At 45.9% G+C, this 19,287-nt stretch overlaps 1 protein-coding gene across 1 annotated transcript in view; it reads left to right on the top strand.

Annotated features, from left to right (window-relative positions):
• The window catches only part of LOC137322639 (copper-transporting ATPase 2-like), a 69,301-nt gene that overhangs the window by 33,262 nt on the left and 16,752 nt on the right, over positions 1–19,287 (top strand). Inside the window, 3 exon segments of the mRNA XM_067985546.1 lie at positions 6,256–6,410; positions 14,804–14,938; positions 17,602–17,796. Coding sequence (XP_067841647.1) covers positions 6,256–6,410; positions 14,804–14,938; positions 17,602–17,796 — 485 coding nt within the window.

Here is a 19,287-nt window from a genome sequence, read left to right as displayed (position 1 = left end):
GGCATCCAGTTTGAAAAACAACCCTCTACAACCACCCTCTGTCTTCTGTCGTCAATCCAATTTTGTATCCAATTGGCTACCTCACCTTGGATCCCATGAGATTTAACCTTATGCAACAACCTACCATGCGGTACCTTGTCAAAGGCTTTGCTGAAGTCCATGTAGACCACGTCCACTGCACAGCCCTCATCTATCTTCTTGGTTACCCCTTCAAAAAACTCAATCAAATTCGTGAGATATGATTTTCCTCTCACAAAACCATGCTGACTGTTCCTAATCAGTCCCTGCCTCTCCAAATGCCTGTAGATCCTGTCTCTCAGAATACCCTCTAACAACTTACCCACTACAGATGTCAGGCTCACCGGTCTGTAGTTCCCAGGCTTTTCCCTGCCGCCCTTCTTAAACAAAGGCACAACATTTGCTACCCTCCAATCTTCAGGCACCTCACCTGTAGCGGTGGATGATTCAAATATCTCTGCTAGGTGACCCGCAATTTCCTCCCTAACCTCCCATAACGTCCTGGGATACATTTCATCAGGTCCCGGAGATTTATCTACCTTGATGCGCGTTAAGACTTCCAGCACCTCCCTCTCTGTAATATGTACACTCCTCAAGACATCACTATTTATTTCCCCAAGTTCCCTAACATCCATGCCTTTCTCAACCGTAAATACCGATGTGAAATATTCATTCAGGATCTCACCCATCTCTTGTGGTTCCGCACATAGATGACCTTGTTGATCCTTAAGAGGCCCTACTCTCTCCCTAGTTACTCTTTTGCCCTTTATGTATTTGTAGAATACATAAAGGGCATTGAAGATGGAGAGACTAGAAAGTTGCATATGCTTGGTGACAGAACTTAAACACGCATGATGACTTTATTTCATCAATGACTGAACTGTGAGGACCCTGAGCATGGTGATTGGCAAGATTGTTACTTTGCCATGACTAATTCATAGAATCATTGAATGGGTAGAGCACAGAAGGAAACCATTCGGCCCATCGCGCCCGTGCCGGCTCTTTGTAAGTGCAATTCAGTTAGTCCTATTCCCCCGCTCTTTCTCTGTAGCCCTGCAAATTTTTTCCCTTCAAGAATTTATCCAGTTCCTTTTTGAAAGCCACGATTGAATCAGCTTCCACCACCCTTACAGACGGCGCATTCCAGATCATAACTACTCGCTGCATAAAAAAGTTTTTCCTCATGTCGCCTTTGGTTCTTCTGCCAATCACCTTAAATCTGGGTCCTCTGGTTCTTGACCCTTCTGCCAATGGGAACAGTTTCTCTTTATTTACTTTATCAAAACCCTTCATGATTTTGAACACTTCTATCAAATCTCCTCTCGTCCTTCTCTGCTCTAAGGTGAACAACCGCAGCTTCTCCAGTCTATCCACATAACTGAAGTCCCTCATCGCTGGAGCCATTCTAGTAAATCTTTTCTGCACCCTCTCTAAGGCCTTCACATTCTTCCTGCGGTACCCAGAATTGGAAATAATACTCCAGTTGTGGCCGAACCAGTGTTTTATAAAGGTTCAACGTAACTTCCTTGCTTTTGTACTTTATGCCTCTATTATAAAGCCCAGGATCCCGTATGCTTTTTTAACCGCTTTCTCAACCTGTCCTGCCACCTTCAAAGATTTGTGCACGTATATCCCCAAGTCTCTCTGTTCCTGCACCCCCTTTAGAATTGTACCATTTAATTTATATTGCCTCTTCTCGTTTTTCCTACCAAAATGTATCACTGTGCACTTCTCTGCGTTAAATTTCATCGGCCACATGTCCTCCCATTCCACCAACTTGTCTGTGTCCTCTTGAAGTCTATCACTATCCTCCTCACTGTTTACTACACTTCCAAGTTTTGTATCATCTGCAAATTTTGAAATTATCCCTGTACACCCAAGTCCAAGTCATTAATATATATGAAGAAAAGCAGTGGTCCTAGTACCGACCTCTGGGAACACCACTGTACACCTTCCTCCAGTCCGAAAAACAACCGTTCACCACTACTCTCTGTTTCCTGTCGCTTAGCCAATTTCGTATCCATGCTGTCACTGCCCCTTTTATTCCATGGGCTTCAATTTTGCAGAGAAGCCTTTAATGTGGCACTTTATCAAACGCCTTTTGATAGTTCATATGCAAATCAACCGCATTGCCCTCATCAACCCTCTCTGTTGCCTCATCAAAGAACTCAATTAAGTTAGTTAAACACAATTTGCCTTTAACAAATCTGTGCTGGCTTTCCTTTATTAATCCATACTTGTCCAAGTGACTATTAATTTTATCCCGGATTATTGTTTCTAAAAGCTTCCTCGCCACCGAGGTTAAACTGACTGACCTGTAGTTGCCGTGTAACTTTTGCAATTCCCCAGTCCTCTGACACTATCCCCATATCTAAGGAGGATTGGAAGAATATGGCCAGCACCTCTGCAATTCCCACCCGTACTTCAGCAACCTCGGATGCATCCCATCTGGACCGGGTGACTTATCTACTTTAAGTACAGCCAGCCTTTCTAGTACCTCCTCTTTATCAATTTTTAGCTCAGTCACCTCCTCCTTTACTGTGACTTTGGCAGCATCTTCTTCCTTGATAAAGACAGATGCAAAGAACTCATTTAGTACCATGCCCTCTGTCTCCATGCATAGATCTCCATTTTGGAGCCTATTCGGCCCCACCCCTCCTCTTACTACCCGTTTACTCTTTATATGCTTATAGAAGACTTTTGAACTCCCTTTTGTGTTAGCCGCCAGTCTATTCTCATAAGCTCACTTTGCGCCTCTTATTTCCTTTTTCACTTCTCCTCTGTATTTTCTATATTCGGCCTGGTTCTCACTTGTATTATCGCTTTCTGTTGTCTTCCAGGGCCTTCACAAGTAGAAGAAGAAATTGCGGAAATGGAGGACATCGATTCCTCAGAGGACCTCATTCCTTCTGAGGATACACCATCACAGGACATACAGCCATGCATCAGTGCAGTTACTGGCACTTCAGTGGGTCCTGTTGGCCAGTTAGTTGGGTTGTCACCTGGTGATTCACAACTCACAAGTGAGCATGAGCAGACACTAGTGGCAGGGACAGCTGTGGAGAGTCCGCGTCGGGGGGCGCACTCCTCTCCAAGCTCTGCTCATCTGGACACCGAGGACCATCCTCGAGAATGAAAATGATTGAGGTACAGCTGCACCTTTGTGAGGTACTGGAAAATGTGCCACACACACTCTCCACAATAGCAGAGAGGATGGAGGAGTCCAACTCCAACATTAGTGGGTTGATGTCGTGGGTAATTGCGCGAATGTCTGCCATGGAGAGAATGGCCGCCTCCATGGAGCTTCAAGCACAGCTCTCAAATAAGTCTATGCAGGCCATGACGATGGCCGTGCATATTTTGGAAGCCAGCATGTCTGCCGCCTTAAACTGGATGACAGATACCATATATGAGGCCTTACAACGCAGCACGTATGTTCACCAAGCTGCTGTCCAGCAGAGTGGTGCGAGTGATGTGGCACTGGCCCAGGAGAGGGATGTTGACGAAAGGGGACCCAGAAGTGGGAACTCCACTCAAAGCGCTCCCACGTCTCACCCATTGCCCCCTGCTCGTCAACCAGTACCCGAAATGCTGCCTCCTGTCCCGAGGCCGAGTCTGCCCCAGCACAGGTGCAGGTGGAACATTCTTCGGCGGGGCCCTCACGGACTCCAAAACCCAGAGGTCGAAGGTAAAATACAGTCAAGGCAGGGATCTGAGCAGCCTGCCTCTACCTCTGCTGAAGCCACAAGGGATGCACTACGTAGAAGCTGTAGGAAGCATAAGTTCAAGCAATTGTAATTCACCAAGTGTATGCACAGGGTGTTTGAAGAAATGTTATGTTGTTAAGTTTCCTTTTCTCATATTGGCACATTAAATGTATTGATTGGCACCACCTCCATGTCTTGGCCATTATTGCGTCCCGAGTGTTAAGTCGCCTTTCATCTGTTTTGTGATGAATGCCAATACATGACAGTGCCCAATGGGCGGATGTGAAATGGATGTTTGCGTGGTTGAAGGACTGTTTTGTGCAAAGTGGGTTGGGGCAGGGGAGGGGGTTGTTGGTGGTGGTGGTTGTGACAACCAGCCTGAGTATCTCAATGCCTCTCTTTTGCATCTGAGCCTGCATAGGCACTGCTCTTCAGAGAGGTCCAGGAAGCTCAGCCTCTGCCTGTATACTCTCTCACGTGGGTAGTGCCTCCTGCGACCTCAGCCCCTCTGTTGCTCTCCACTTTGCTGTTCTCCAGATCCTTTTGCTCAACTCTCTCTTGTGCACCTGCAGATCCCAACACAGTACAACATGGCTGCCATGGATAGCCATTAAAAGAACCTGTGAGAGATGAGGGCATCCCTGGCATCCCGGGCAGCAACATGCAGACATGAGTGCCGCATCATAATATTCCTCCTCCTCGTCCTCATCCACTTCTTCAATGTTGTCACCATCAGAGGATGATTGACAGGCGCCTTTGTCCTCCTCCATCTATAAACCTCTCTGCTGCGCTACGTTGTGCAGAATGCAGCACACCACGATCATTCTGGACACCTTTGCTGGCGAGTACTGAAGGGCACCTCCAGACTTATCCAGGCACCTGAAGTGCATCTTCAACATGCCTATGATTTGCTCACTGACACACCTGGTGGTCATATGGCTCTGGCTGTATTGCTCTTGTGCCTTATTGGTGGCGTTCTTCACAGGTGTCATGAGCCAAGTTTGCAGGGAGTTTCCCCTGTCTCCAACGAGCCAGCCCTTAAGTCTGTCTCCTGTTTGGAGGAGGTCTGGAATGTTGGATTGGCGTAAAATGAACACATCATGACAGCTGCCAGGGAATCTGGCACACACCTGCAGAAATCGTTCCTTGTGGTTGCACACCAGCTGTGCATTGATGGAGTGATAGCCCTTTCGGTTTATGAAGACTCCTGGCTCATGTGGTGGTCCTCAGATTGCCACATGTGGGAATCAATTGTGCCCTGCACCCGTGGAAAGCCAGCCAGAGAGGCAAAACCCATTGCCTGCTCATTCTGGTCGTCACGGGCGAAGTTAACGTAATCAGACGCCCTGGCAAACAACCCATCTGTCACCTGCCTTATACACTTGTGTGCAGATGATTGACACACCCTGGTGATGTCACCGGTGACGCCCTGGAAGGATCCAGAGGCAAAGAAATTGAGGGCAGTGGTGACTTTTACTGCGATGGGCAATGCATGGCCACCAGGGAGCAGCTCTTCCTCAAGGAAGCTGCAGATGTCATCGACCACCTGCCGGCTCAATCTGAGCATGCATAGGCACTGCTCTTCAGAGAGGTCCAGGAAGCTCAGCCTCTGCCTGTATACTCTCTCACGTGGGTAGTGCCTCCTGCGACCTCAGCCCCTCTGTTGCTCTCCTCTCTGCTGTTCTCCAGATCCTTTTTGCTCAACTCTCTCTCGTGCACCTGCAGATCACAACATGGCTACCATGGATAGCCATTTTCCTCCTCCTTAGATGTCCTCTGGAATACACCTTGATCTTGTCAGTTTGAGAGGCTCCAAAGTTTTGCTAAAGATGTCTCAACACAAGAACTCTCAGCCTCAACACAAGAACTCTCAGCTCTCAGCCAATCGTTTGCCTGAGAGAACTGAGACCAGCTGCAATACCTGAGCTGTTATTGAGATGGGTCAGTCACGGGTTTAAAAGCCCAAATCAACGTCGGCTGAATCTTGCCTCCGTTTCACTGGCGAGATTCAGAAGCCCCGGGAAACCCATGCAGGAGATGTTAAATTTGTTTCTGTTTAAGAATCAATTAAAAAATACCTACCTGAATTACTTCAACAATCTTAATTGGCACGCTAAGTACTCCCCCGCCGGCAGTAATTGGGAACGCGACTTCCGGGTTTCAGCTGCGCGCACGCGCATTCAAACTCGCCCGCGTTAAACTCGGAAGTGGGCACATTGGAGCCAGGTTGCAGTCGCACTACCCGCCCGCCCCCAACCTGTTCTTAGGGATTAAAATTCCCCCCCAAGTTTCTCCAGTCTTTCCTCGTATCTCTTATGGATCATGGATCTTCTGAGCTGCCTCCAGCACTTGAATACATTTCTTGTTCCTTGACAACCAGAACTAGAAAGGACTGACAATTGCCCAGCTCATAATAATCATCTTGACTTGATACTGCTCTTAAATATGTATAGTGTATGATTGTGCAGTATGGAATTAAGAATACAGATTCACACTATACATATATAACTTTCTGATTTTGTTTTTGCAGGAGAGCTTATGCCAGTTCTAAAAAGAACAGGAAGCACGGTGATAGCTGGTTCTATTAATGCACAGGGTTCTCTGCTTATTCAAGCGACCCATGTTGGTTCTGACACAACATTGTCACAAATTGTTAAGCTGGTAGAAGAAGCACAGACATCAAAGGTAGATCTGCCATCCTTGCATTGTGCAATTAAAGAATAGTTAGATTTGTGCATACATCAACAATAGTTTTTGGTAGCCTCCTAATAGGTATGGAGTGCCATTAATTTGTAATGGAACTGTACATTTATAATGTAATTTTACAACAAGGCACCTTTTCATGAGTACTTTTATGCCTGCTGTTTGGCAATATCATTTTCACAAAATGGAGGCAAAGGGTGACCAAACTTGATAGAATCATTGGGGAGAATTTTCACTCTGGGAGTGGATCGCCCACTTATTATAGAACCCGTCCGATTTTCGTTCCCAATGGCAAGTTCTAAAACAGGCGGGTTCTAAAACAGGTGGGTGATCTGCTCCACCAGTTTACCATCCATGTGGTGAAGGTGAAAATTACCCTTGTCATTCCTTCAATCGTTAGGGAGCATAAAATTGGACCTCGATGCGCTCATTTTCCTGACAGAAAACAAGTGCAAAGAAATCCAATTTATGGGGCCAACCTCCCACGCCCGAACAGTGTCGGAAACATGTCCAACACCATATTGATTCGTACATTCTAGAGGTACCCCTGGCAGCCACCTAAAACGGCCGTTTGGCCCCTTGAATATGCTAATAAAGAGTCTAATGTCTGTTTTTGGACCCCAAATGGAAATTTGGGCATCGGGCCTGCTGCATTCAGGGTCACCTGGTCTGGATGAGGCCTAACCAGCAGTCATTAAATGCACTGCTGGAGGCTGCCACCAAGCAGGTAAGTTTGTTAAAAAAAAATACTTGTCTTAATGTAATGTAAAGCTAGGAGGAGGAGTAGTGCTCCTTCTGGCTCCTCATTAAAACTGTGGGCTCCTACCGGCCACTGCTCGTCACCCCTCCGATTGCCTCTCCCCTCCCCCCGGACTCACCAGAGGCTCTCGGCCGGTGTCTGAGCCGGCCAATCTTGCTACCCCCCAGAGACCCGAAAGTTGCCTCGGGCTGCGACTGGAACCCGCAGCTCGCCGGTACTACGCTAATCAGGCCAGCGGACCAATTTGCCGTGATCCTGCTGTCGGTCTCATTTGGTATGCGCAGCATGTGTTGCACATGGATTGCGTCCCAATTCAGGCACAATCCAAATTCTAGGCCCATGCAGATAATCTATTTTTATCTTAATTGAAGAAGTATATTTTGTTTGTGCACAGAATATTCAATTCGTGTATGAGGGTAATCAATCAGTCACTTTACTGTCAGATGACAAAGGTGCAGATGTTCTTTCTATCACAAAAAACCTGCTACTATTACACTTATGTCACCATTCTAATTCAGTATCATTGTGATAAAATCATAATTATGTATTTATTGGAATCCAGACGTATATAGGTGGGTAGAACTGATTTGATGGGGGCTAATTTGGGCTCTGTAGCGCTCGTTTTGTAGACGCAATGCGGACACCTAAGCCCCAAAAATGGCATCCAAGATGCGCGCGCACATTTCTGATGTGAAGTGTGCAGGACACCATCTTGGTAAGGGCGTTTGTGCACGTGCACTTAACGAATGCCGGCTGCATGTAGACTAGGGAGATTATGACATGAATCAGTGTGCAACGCTGATTTGAAGCGGCCGGTGACATTTTGGACCTCCACATTCCAGCTCTTAAGCTCGCCTTAACCTCGGACAGCTGAACAGGACTTAAGTGGCTTGAAGGACCCCCCCCCACCAGCGCTATTTAAAGGGAGCGTGCAGGAGTTACTGGTTAGTTACTGGATTCGTTATTCTGGCTGCTGGTACAATTGTACATGTTTTTGGACATTTCCTATACTTGGATAAAGTTTCAACATTCTATAGGGAGTGGTTTGGCTGGTGTTGCAGTACTGTAAGTGGCATTTAAAATAGTGTGCTGAACAACATTGCTTCCAGACATGGGTGGCCTGCTAGGGCTTCCTCTGGGAATTGAACATGACTGGGAATATGCAGAGAGGCCATGCAGAGCAGGACAAGCTGCCAGAAGAGGGAGGAGGAGGAGGAGAAGGCACAATGCACTCAGTCCAAGAAGTATATTTTGTTTGTGCACAGAATATTCAATTAGTGTAAAAGGGTAATCTAGCAGTCACTTTAGTGTCAGATGACAAAGGTGTAGATGTTGTTTCTAGCATCGAACGAGCGTCTTCAGGGACCAATTCTCTTACCCCAACTTCAGCGATGACCAGTGCATCAGACGGCCGCGATTCACTAAAGAGGTCATGACTGAAATTTGTCAACTGCTGCAGTCACAACTGCAGGGCAGGGCAAGCACAACATTGCCTGTGGCTGTCAAGGTAACCATGGCGCTTAATTTTTATGGCTGTGGCTCCTTTAAGGCTCCTGCCAGAGATTTAAGCAACATCTCACAATTTGCAGTGCACTGCTATATAAGGGAGGTCACTGAGGCTCTTTACACACTATGAAACAAGTTCATCTCATTCCCTCTTGCCAGAGACAAGCAGCGGAAGCGAGAACGAGGGTTTGCTCACATTGCATATTGCCATGCGTGCTCCACATCAGAATTTGTCCATATTCATGAACAGAAAGGAATTCCACTCCCTCAATGTGCAGCTGGTGTGCGACCGCAGGCAATGCATCATGCGGTGGAAATTGCAGAGGGACGGGCCGTAATCTTCCAAACATCCTTAGATACGGGGTTGGTGCCAGAGGACTAGAGAATTGCAAATGTTACACCCTTGTTCTAAAAGGGTGTAAAGATAAACCCAGCAACTACAGGCCAGTTAGTTTAACCTCGGTGGTGGGGAAACTTAGAAATGATAATCTGGGACAGAATTAGCAGTCATTAGGACGAGTGTAGATTGATTACAGAAAAGCCAGCACGAATTTGTTAAAGGTAAATCGTGTTTAGCTAACTTGATAGAGTTTTTTGATGAGGTAACAGAGAGGGTAGATGTGGGCAATGCAGTTGATGTGTATATGGACTTTCAAAAGGCGTTTGAAAAAGTGCTGCTTAATAGGCTTGTCATCAAGATTGAAGCCCATGGAATAAAAGGGGCAGTAGCAGCATGGATACAGAATTGGCTAAGTGACAGGAAACAGAGAGTAGAGGTGAACGGTTGTTTTTCGGACTGGAGGGAGGTATACAGTGGTGTTCCCCAGGGGTCGGTACTAGAACCACTGCTTTTCTTGATATATATTAATGATTCGGATTTGGGTGTACAGGGCACAATTTCCAAATCTGCAGATGACACAAAACTTGGAAGTCTAGTGAACAGTGAGGAGGATAATGATAGACTTCAAGAGGATATAGCCAAGCTGGTGGCAAGGGCGGACACGTGGCAGTTGAAATTTAATGCAGAAAAATGTGAGGTGATACATTTTGGTAGGAAGAGTGAGGCGAGGCAATATAAACTTAATGGCACAATTCTAAAAGGGATACAGGAACAGAGGGATCTGGGGGTATATGTACACAAATCGCTGAAAGTGACAGGGCAGGTTGAGAAAGCGGTTAAAAAAGCATACAGGAACCTGGGCTTTATAAATAGAGGCATAGAATACAAAAGCAAGGAAGTCATGATGAACCTTTATAAAACACTGGTTCAGCCACAACAGGAGTATTGTGTCCCGTTCTGGGCACCGTACTTTAGGAAAGATGTGAAGGCCTTAGAGAGGGTGCAGAAGAGATTTTAATAGAATGGTTCCAGGGATAAGGGATTTAGTTACATGGATAGATTGGAGAAGCTGGGGTTTTTCTCCTTGGAACAGAGAAGGTTGAGAGGATATTTGATAGAGGTATTCAAAATCATTAAGGGCTTAGACAGAGTAGATAGAGAGAAACTGTTCCCTTTGGCGGAAGGGCCAAGAACCCTAACCCTCCATCATAAGGTCAGAAATGGGGATGTTCGCTGATGATTGCACAGTGTTCAGTTCCATTCGCAACCCCTCAAATAATGAAGCAGTTCGTGCCTGCATGCAGCAAGACCTGGACAACATCCAGGCTTGGGCTGATAAGTGGCAAGTAACATTTGCGCCAGACAAGTGCCAGGCAATGACCATCTCCAACAAGAGAAAGTCTAACCGCCTCCCCTTGACATTTAGCAGCATTACCATCACCAAATCCCACACCATCAACATCCTGAGGGTCACCATTGACCAGAATCTTAACTGGACCAGCCACATAAATACTGTGGCTACAAGAGCAGGTCAGAGGCTGGGTATTCTGCGACGAGTGACTCACCTCCTGACTCCCCAAAGCCTTTCCACCATCTACAAGGCACAAGTCAGGAGTGTGATGGAGTACTCTCCACTTGCCTGGATGAGTGCAGCTCCAACAACACTCAAGAAGCTCGACACCATCCAAGACAAAGCAGCCCGCTTGATTGGCACCCCATCCACCACCCTAAACATTCACTCCCTTCACCACCAGCGCACCATGGCTGCAGTGTGTATCATCTACAAGATGCACTGTAGCAACTCGCCAAGGCGTCTTCGACAGCACCTCCCAAACCCGCGACCACTACCACCTAGAAGGACAAGAGCAGCAGGCACATGGGAACAACACCACCTGCACGTTCCCCTCCAAGTCACACATCGTCCTGATTTGGAAATATATTGCCATTCCTTCATCGTCGCTGGGTCAAAATCCTGGAACTCCCTAATTAACAGCACTGTGGGAGAACCTTCACCACATGGACTGCAGCGGTTCAAGAAGGCGACTCACCACCACCTTCTCAAGGGCAATTAGGGATGGGCAATAATGCTGGCCTTGCCAGCGATGCCCACATCCCATGAACAAATTTTTTAAAACATAGATTTAAGGTGATTAGCAAACGAACCAAAAGTGACATGAGGAAAAACTTTTTTACACAGCGAGTGGTTAGGATCTGGAATGCACTGCCTGAGGGGGTAGTGGAGGCAGATTCAATCATGGCCTTCAAAAGGGAACTGGATAAATACTTGAAAGGAAAAGAATAGGGCAGGGAAGTGGGACTAGCTAGATTGCTCTTGCATAGAGCTGGCACAGACTCGATGGGCTAAATGGCCTCCTTCCATGCTGTAACTTTTCAGTGATTCTATGCAGGTCAATGCCCACCCTCCTGGCAGCAGTCATGATTCCTTCATTCTGTGGCAGTCCAACGTGCCACCCATATTTCAAACAGCACGGCAAGTCAAAGGCTGGCTATTGGACGACAATAGTTATCTCCTCATGAAATAGCTACTGACTCCATTCTGCAACGCACATACACGTGCACAGCAGGCGTACAATGAGAGCCATGCTGCCAAATGGAACATCATAGAGCACACCATATGTGTCCTCAAACAACAATTCTGCTGCCTGGACCGTGCTGGAGGAGCCCTGCAGTACTCAGCTGAGCGGGTATCACGATTTGTCATTGTATACTGCATGCTGCACACTCTCGTCACTATGAGGGAGCAGCTCTTGCCACCGCCTATCAGGCAAGAACCTGAGCAACAGGCAGACGAAGAGATGGAGGAGGAAGTGGAGGAGGAGGAGATGGAGGAAAGAGGCAGGAACATGGTGCTAGGCTCTGCCTGCCAGGGCTCTCCGTGATCAGATTATTAATGAGCAATACCAGTAACCTCAACGACACCTCCCCATTCACCAACAGTCCCACACTCCTTACCTTTCTACGCCCACATGACCATCAAATAATCCTCTTTATGATTACACATTGCTTGTCCTCTATCAGCTCATCGCAGAAATGAAAACCAACACCAAATACAAGTTCAAAACCACATTTACAGATTTACCCATGAAATGATTCAAACAAACTGATACTTTTCACCCTTGTGCATTCCCTTAGTGCCTGTCGTTCGTGTGCCTTTACCTTTCCTCGTGCTCCTACGAGGTGCATTCCCAGTGGATGGAGCATGGGTGGTAGAAGGCTGCTGACCTTCAATTGAGGAGAGTGCAGATGGCCTTGGAGGACAACCTCAAGCAGCACTGGGCTGGGAGGGCCCGGCTTCAGACTGCGCCATCTCAGGCTGGTCTGCAGCAGTCTGGCCTGGTTGGCTGACAAGCAACAGCAAGGGCACTGGCGGAGTGGCAGGGATCGGAACATGAATGCTGTCATCCTGAGAGAGGAAAGCAGGTTCATCTTCCATGGTGTTACTGCCCCTCTCCCCGGGTGGCACCTCAGCAATCTTGGTGATCTGCTGGAGAACGGATTGCTGGACTGCTGTGACGCCCTGGAAGTCCCTTTCAACAGTGGCACCCAGAGACACAATAGCAGCAGTCTGAGCCTCCAAAGCAGCAGTCTGAGCTCCAAATGCAGGAGTCAGACCTTGGGTGGCAGCTGTTTGTGTTGCAATGGAAGCTGTGACATCGGTTATCAGACGCTGCATCATGGTGGGTTCCACAGGTGAGCTGATGGAGGTGACGCCCAAGTGGGAAAGGATGGGCTTCAAGCTCTGCGCAAAGCCCTGTGCCAAGTTGGAGCTGGACACCTCCATGCCCCTTGACATTGTGCGTAGGCTTTCTGGCAGGCTTTCCAGTATACCAATCATTTGGTTGTGTACGCCCATCAGCCTTCGTCTGTAGCCTGGCCCATCAAAGTCATCATCGGCAGCAGAACTAGTGTGTGACCTCACCCTCCAGCGAGCTGGCATCTGCGGTATCCGTTCTCCCCACCCCGGTTCCTGTGCACTTGTGCCCGGTATCTCACAACATGCAGATCCCTCCTCTATTCTAGCCTCTAAACTACACGCAGTGTCAGTATTTGAGCTGGTGGCTGCAAGTGTAAGATTGAGTGATGGTGTGTCTTCATCATCACTGTCGTCTGCCTCTGCTTCCTCTGATTGTGCAGGTTCCAGTTCTTAGGTATCTGAAATGACAAAGGGACACGGGTTGAGTTGTGGTGCGGAGAGAGGAAAAGGTGAGACATGCGTGCTTACACCATCTGCAGTACGTGGGTCAGAAAAGATTGTGGAATGAGGGAGACGTGGCAAGAGAGAAGGAGGATTAGGTATGCAGAGCCCCTCATCATCGATACCTCCAGCACCGCCAGTGGCCACGGCCTCAGCGATGGCCGTTCCAATGATGGACAGCACTGTCTCCTCCATGGAGGTGAGGACGTGTAGACATGTCTGTTCTCCCCCAGTTCTCTCCTGCTGCCTACTATCGTGCGCTCCCTTCTCCTGCAAGAAAGAGGTAAGTGTGTCAGTGAGTGTCCTGCAAGATGTTTGGGTGATGAGACATGGTTGAATAGCTGCCAGTGTACATGACCTGTGAGTTGTGGGTTTGCGGCATAAAACAATGGTAATGTGTGAGGGTGAGATGATGCTTCTGCTTTGAAGAATTGCGTACTGATTGAAAGAGTTTGTTGGTAGGTGGGTGATGGGGGGTGTAGTGTGTGGAGCAGTGGATGAGGCTTGGTAGGATATGCCACTTGACAGTTGAACTCACTCACCTTGACCACTCGTGTCAAATCATTGAACTTCTTCCTGGTTCGTGGTGCTATGCTCCTAGCATTGACCTCATCCACTACTTCCTCCCACTTCCTCTTTAGCATTCGTCTGGAGGGCTTCCTGTCCCCCTGTGGATATAGGATGCTCCTCCTTCTATCCACCTCCTCCGCCAAGGCCTCTAGTGCATCATCTGAGAACCTCGGGGCACCCTCTCTTGCAGGCGCAGCCATCCTTTGCTAGGTTCCAGCGCAGATTTACTTCCCAACAGACTTCCAGCACTTCCTGCAGCTTCAGTGCACCACCCCTTTAAGAGGTGCAGGCTGCCTCTAAGTCGTGCTAGCCACTCCCCATATCTGGGCCCCTTACTGATGCGTGCAGCCAATCAACAGCGCAGATAGCGAATGTTACGTGCTGCCTGCATCGCAACAACCGGGCGCAGGTTAATCGCTCACCACGATCCCAGCATCCGTATTCGGGGGTTATCCAATATAACTCACCTATGTGTTTTAAATAGTAGGTCAAAATTCATACTAATTTTTAATATTTAAATATTATATAGTACAGGAGTATCATAATAGGTTTCTAAGAAAGTAAAACAACCCAGAAAATGCAAAAGGCCACTTCCTACCTGTTTGGGTTATCAAAAAACAAAACACTGCATGAAAATGGCACAAGGGCTGCTATCTTTTTTAACTAAGGAATTTCCTTAAGATGTTGACACAGGAAATGGGCAGTTTAGGCAAATTGGAGCAACGCTACAGTTTACAGCAAATACATTTAAATTATTTCAATGTTTCCAGTACTGCATTAATTGTTCAAATCCCCTATCCGAGTGTGCTGTAAATTGATGCACCATTACTAATTTGGACGAGTGGGTTGAGAGAGAAATGAAAGGTAAAACGAAGAAAAAAATCATAGAAATCTGTGGTTAATATAATTTTTAATGTAGTAATATAATTTTTAATTTGCTTTTCATTTTATAAATCTAAATGAAATCATTTTGACTTTTACAGGCTCCAATTCAACAGTTTGCGGACAAACTGAGTGGCTATTTTGTTCCGTTTATTGTTGGTGTTTCTGTGGTTACACTGATTGTCTGGATCATCATTGGTTTCGCAGACTTTGACATCATGAAAGAGTACTTGTCAGTAAGTAGCGGTGAAATGCTTGAAATATCTGTCAGTGTGGTGTATTAGGCTCTGAGGCTTTGTGGTGTTTTTTATGTTGTCCTTTTGCAAGGCAAATGTTGTTAACTTGTGTATTTTCCAGACAATGTCTGTGTTAGTGGTTATTTTTGCAAAACCAAAATTACAATTGAAACCAATAAGAAGTTAGCTTCAGGTAGGTGTGGGGCAGGAAACAGTTTTTTTAAAACAATTTCTGTTTAGCAAGACTGTTCAATAATTTAATTTACAAATATAGGTATTTACCACCCAACTAACTTAAGGAAGGAGAGAGAATTGCTTCCTCTTCAATTGCACTGCACAGTTTAGCATTTCCCTGGGAAGAGGGTTGGAAGGCATCCAGCCAGATTGGCAATCAGCCATTTGCTACCAGAAAGTAATGTGAGCAGATTTTCAGTGAAGTTTTACCTCCTCCCTGTGGGGAAGCTTTTTGTCTCTAAGTGGCACCTCTCACTGGCAGTCTGGCCGAAATCATCTGAGAGAAAGAGTGACTATCCACTTCCATTCACATGTTGTGACTTAATCCTAGGCCTGCTGGCAGGTCCAAGGGAACTCCTGTCTCCTTGGTGCTGACCTGTTTTATAAGTTTTCAATTCATGCCCTGCAATTCTGAAATAAATTCTGTTCTTACAGTAATAAAGGTACTTGGATATATGGGGTAAGTTTATTACTATAATATTAAACAAGTAAATTAAGCACTTGTACAATATAGATTTTTTAAGATTTAGTTTAACATTTAATGTAACCCAAATTATCCTTTCTACACCGTATACTTTTTCTAAAAGAGACTAACTTGAAAACTTTTTACCTGCCCCACTCCAGACTTAGAGTCATAGAGTCATAGAGTTATACAGCACGGATAGAGGCCCTTCGGCCCATCGTGTCCGCGCCTGCCATCAAGCCCTGTCTAATCTAATCCCATATTCCAGCATTTGGTCCGTAGCCTTGTATGCTATGGCATTTCAAGTGCTCATCCAAATGCTTCTTGAATGTTGTGAGGGTTCCTGCCTCCATAACCCTTTCAGGCAGTGAGTTCCAGACTCTAACCACCCTCTGGGTGAAAAAGTTCTTTCTCAAATCCCCTCTAAACCTCCCGCCTTTTACCTTGAATCTATGCCCCCTTGTTATAGAACCCTCAACGAAGGGAAAAAGCTCCTTAGTATCCATCCTATCTGTGCCCCTCATAATTTTGTACACCTCAATCATGTCCCCCCTCAGCCTCCTCTGCTCCAAGGAAAACAAACCCAATCTTCCCAGTCTCTCATCATAGCTGAAGCGCTCCAGCCCTGGTAACATCCTGGTGAATCTCCTCTGCACCCTCTCCAAAGTGATCACATCCTTCCTGTAGTGTGGCGACCAGAACTGCACACAGTACTCCAGCTGTGGCCTAACCAGTGTTTTATACAGCTCCATCATAACCTCCTTGCTCTTATATTCTATGCCTCGGCTAATAAAGGCAAGTATCCCATATGCCTTCTTTACCACCTTATCTACCTGTTCCGCCGCCTTCAGGGATCTGTGAACTTGCACACCAAGATCCCTCTGACCCTCTGTCTTGCCTAGGGTCCTCCCAAACGTTGTGTATTCCCTTGCCTTGTTAGTTCCTCCAAAGTGCATCACCTCGCACTTTTCCGGGTTAAATACCATTTGCCACTGTTCCGCCCATCTGACCAACCCATCTATATCATCCTGCAGACTGAGGCTATCCTCCTCGCTATTTACCACCCGACCAATTTTTGTATCATCAGCGAACTTACTGATCATACCTTTTACATTCATATCCAACTTGATTACATATTCCAGGCTGACACTTAAGTGCAGTACTGAGGGAATGCTATACTGTCGGAGGTGCCATCTTTCAGATGAGACATTATACCGAGGCCCTATATGCCCTCTCAGGTTGATATAAAACATCCAACGCCACTTTTCGAAGAAGAGCAGGGTAGTTCTCCCGTTGTCCTGGCCAATATTTATCCCTCAACCAACACCTAAAACAAATGATCTGTTCATTTATTTCATTGCTGTTTGTGGGCGCTTGCTGTGTGCAAATTGGCTGCCGCATTTCCTACATTACAACAGTGACCGCACTTCAAAAGTATTACATTGGCTATTAAGCACATTGGGACATCCTGAGATAGTAAAAGACGCTATATACATGCAAGTTCTTTCTTTCTTTCTTACCTTTTTCCTCCTGGCTTCCACCATTGATGTTTGCGATAGGATCCACTTTCAGAAACCTGGGTTTCGTTTGTGGATAATTGGCTTTAACGACCATTCTTCTCAGCCTATCAAAAGGCCAGTATGTAAAGACTGATATGATCTCTTCGGTGTCCATTTTTGAAGTAAAAAATGAGTGAAACACAAAATTTGTCTCTACCAAATGAGTATGCTTCTATACAACTGCCAGAGCCTAACAATAGTCAATTGAGTAAACTCAGCTGCAGAGCTGCAATATTACCTGTTTAATATTCCCTTTGCATAAGTGATGTTGTGTTAAAGTATAATGTCCCAATAATATTGGTTGCCTGGAATACTTTATGATCCACTGTGCTATCACGAGGTGTTTAGAATTGGCTGATTTTTCATGTCGACTCATGAAGTTACACTCTTGACTCTTCTCTTCTTAGGGCTACAGCAAAGATATTTCTAAAGCTAAGCTGATTGTCAGATTCGCGTTTCAGACCTCCATTACAGTGTTGTCTATTGCATGCCCCTGTTCCCTGGGACTGGCAACACCCACAGCTGTGATGGTGGGTACAGGAGTTGGTGCTCAAAATGGTATCCTCATCAAGGGTGGAGAACCACTGGAGATGGCACACAAGGTTAGTGGCTATAAAGAGAATCAGTAAGAAAAACCATCATGGGCAGTGATACATTTTTCACCAGCAGGATCGGATGAAATTAGCTACACTGAACTAGCATTTTGATGGACAGCCATTCAAAAGATCATGAAATTTATCAGCATTATCTTTTTTTAAAGTTTTCTTTCTTTAAAAAAAGAACAACCGCAATGATAATTTTCCTCCGAGTAATCATGGGTGGGGGCAACTCTTAGCCAGGAGTCTATTCATCATGTGTGAATCTGGGCAGTGTGTGTCCGCAGACCATTTGACTATAGGAGGCATCAAAACCAAGCCAATTTTGTTTTCCTCTGACGCTCATAGTAGTAGTCATAGTATGGTACAGCATAGAAGGTGGCCTATCGGCCCATCGTGCCTGCTCTTTAAAGAGCTGTCCAATTAGACCCACTCCTCTACTATTTCCCCATAGCCCTGCAAATTGTTCACCGTCAAGCATTTATCCAATTCCATGTTGAAAGTTACTATTGAATCTGCTTCCACCATCCTTTCAGGCAGTGCATTCCAGATCATCATAACTCACTGCATAAAAAAATGTTTCCTCATATTGCCTCTGTGCTTTTGCCAATCACCTTAAATCTGTGTCCTCTGGTTACGGACCCATCTGCCACTGGAAACAGTTTCTCCTTATTTACTCTATCAAAACTGTTCATGATTTTGAACACCTCTATCAAATCTCCTCTTAACCTCCTCTGTTCTAAGGAGAACAACCCCAGTTTCTCCAGTCTCTCCACATAACTGAAGTCCCTCATCCCTGGTACCAATCTAGTAAATCTCTTCTGCACTCTCTCTCAAAGTGTAGTGCCCAGAATTGAACATAATACTCTAGCTGAGGCCTAACCAGTGTTTTATAAAGGTTTAGCATTACTTCCTTGCTTTAGTATTCTTATGCCTCTATTATTAAAGCCATATGCTTTTTTAACAGCCTTTTCAACTTGTTCTGCCACCTTCAAAGATTTGTGTACATACACCCCCAAGTCTGTCTGTTCCTGCACTCCCTTTAAAATTGTACCATTTAGTTTATATTGCCTCTCTTCATTCTTCCTACCAAAATATATCACTTCACACTTCTCTGCGTTAAATTTCATCTGCCACGTGTCTGCCCATTTCACCAGTCTGTCTGTGTCCTCCTGAAGTCTGTTACCATCCTCCACATTGTTTGCTACATTTCCAAGTTTCATGTCATCTGCAAACTTTGAAATTATACCCTGTCATTAATATATATCAAAAAGCTCTCCATGCTTACTTTGAAGCAGGTCTCACTGGATCATGATCATAAGTGGAAACTGATTGATCTGTTCCTGCCTCGCTATCCCAGAGACACTGAGGCATTTCCTAGTACTGCCATCGCCTGACCAGCTCAGATCACCTAATTCAACATAACTTTACTTCATTAATTAGTTAGAAGATCAATTTGCAGAACTCCTGCACAAATTTTTTTTAAAAATACAGTTT

Source organism: Heptranchias perlo, chromosome 6, assembly GCF_035084215.1.
Source record: "Heptranchias perlo isolate sHepPer1 chromosome 6, sHepPer1.hap1, whole genome shotgun sequence".
Lineage (NCBI taxonomy): Eukaryota > Metazoa > Chordata > Chondrichthyes > Hexanchiformes > Hexanchidae > Heptranchias > Heptranchias perlo.
The sequence above is the reverse complement of the archived record's forward strand: the minus strand, read 5'-3'. Positions and strand labels throughout refer to the sequence as shown.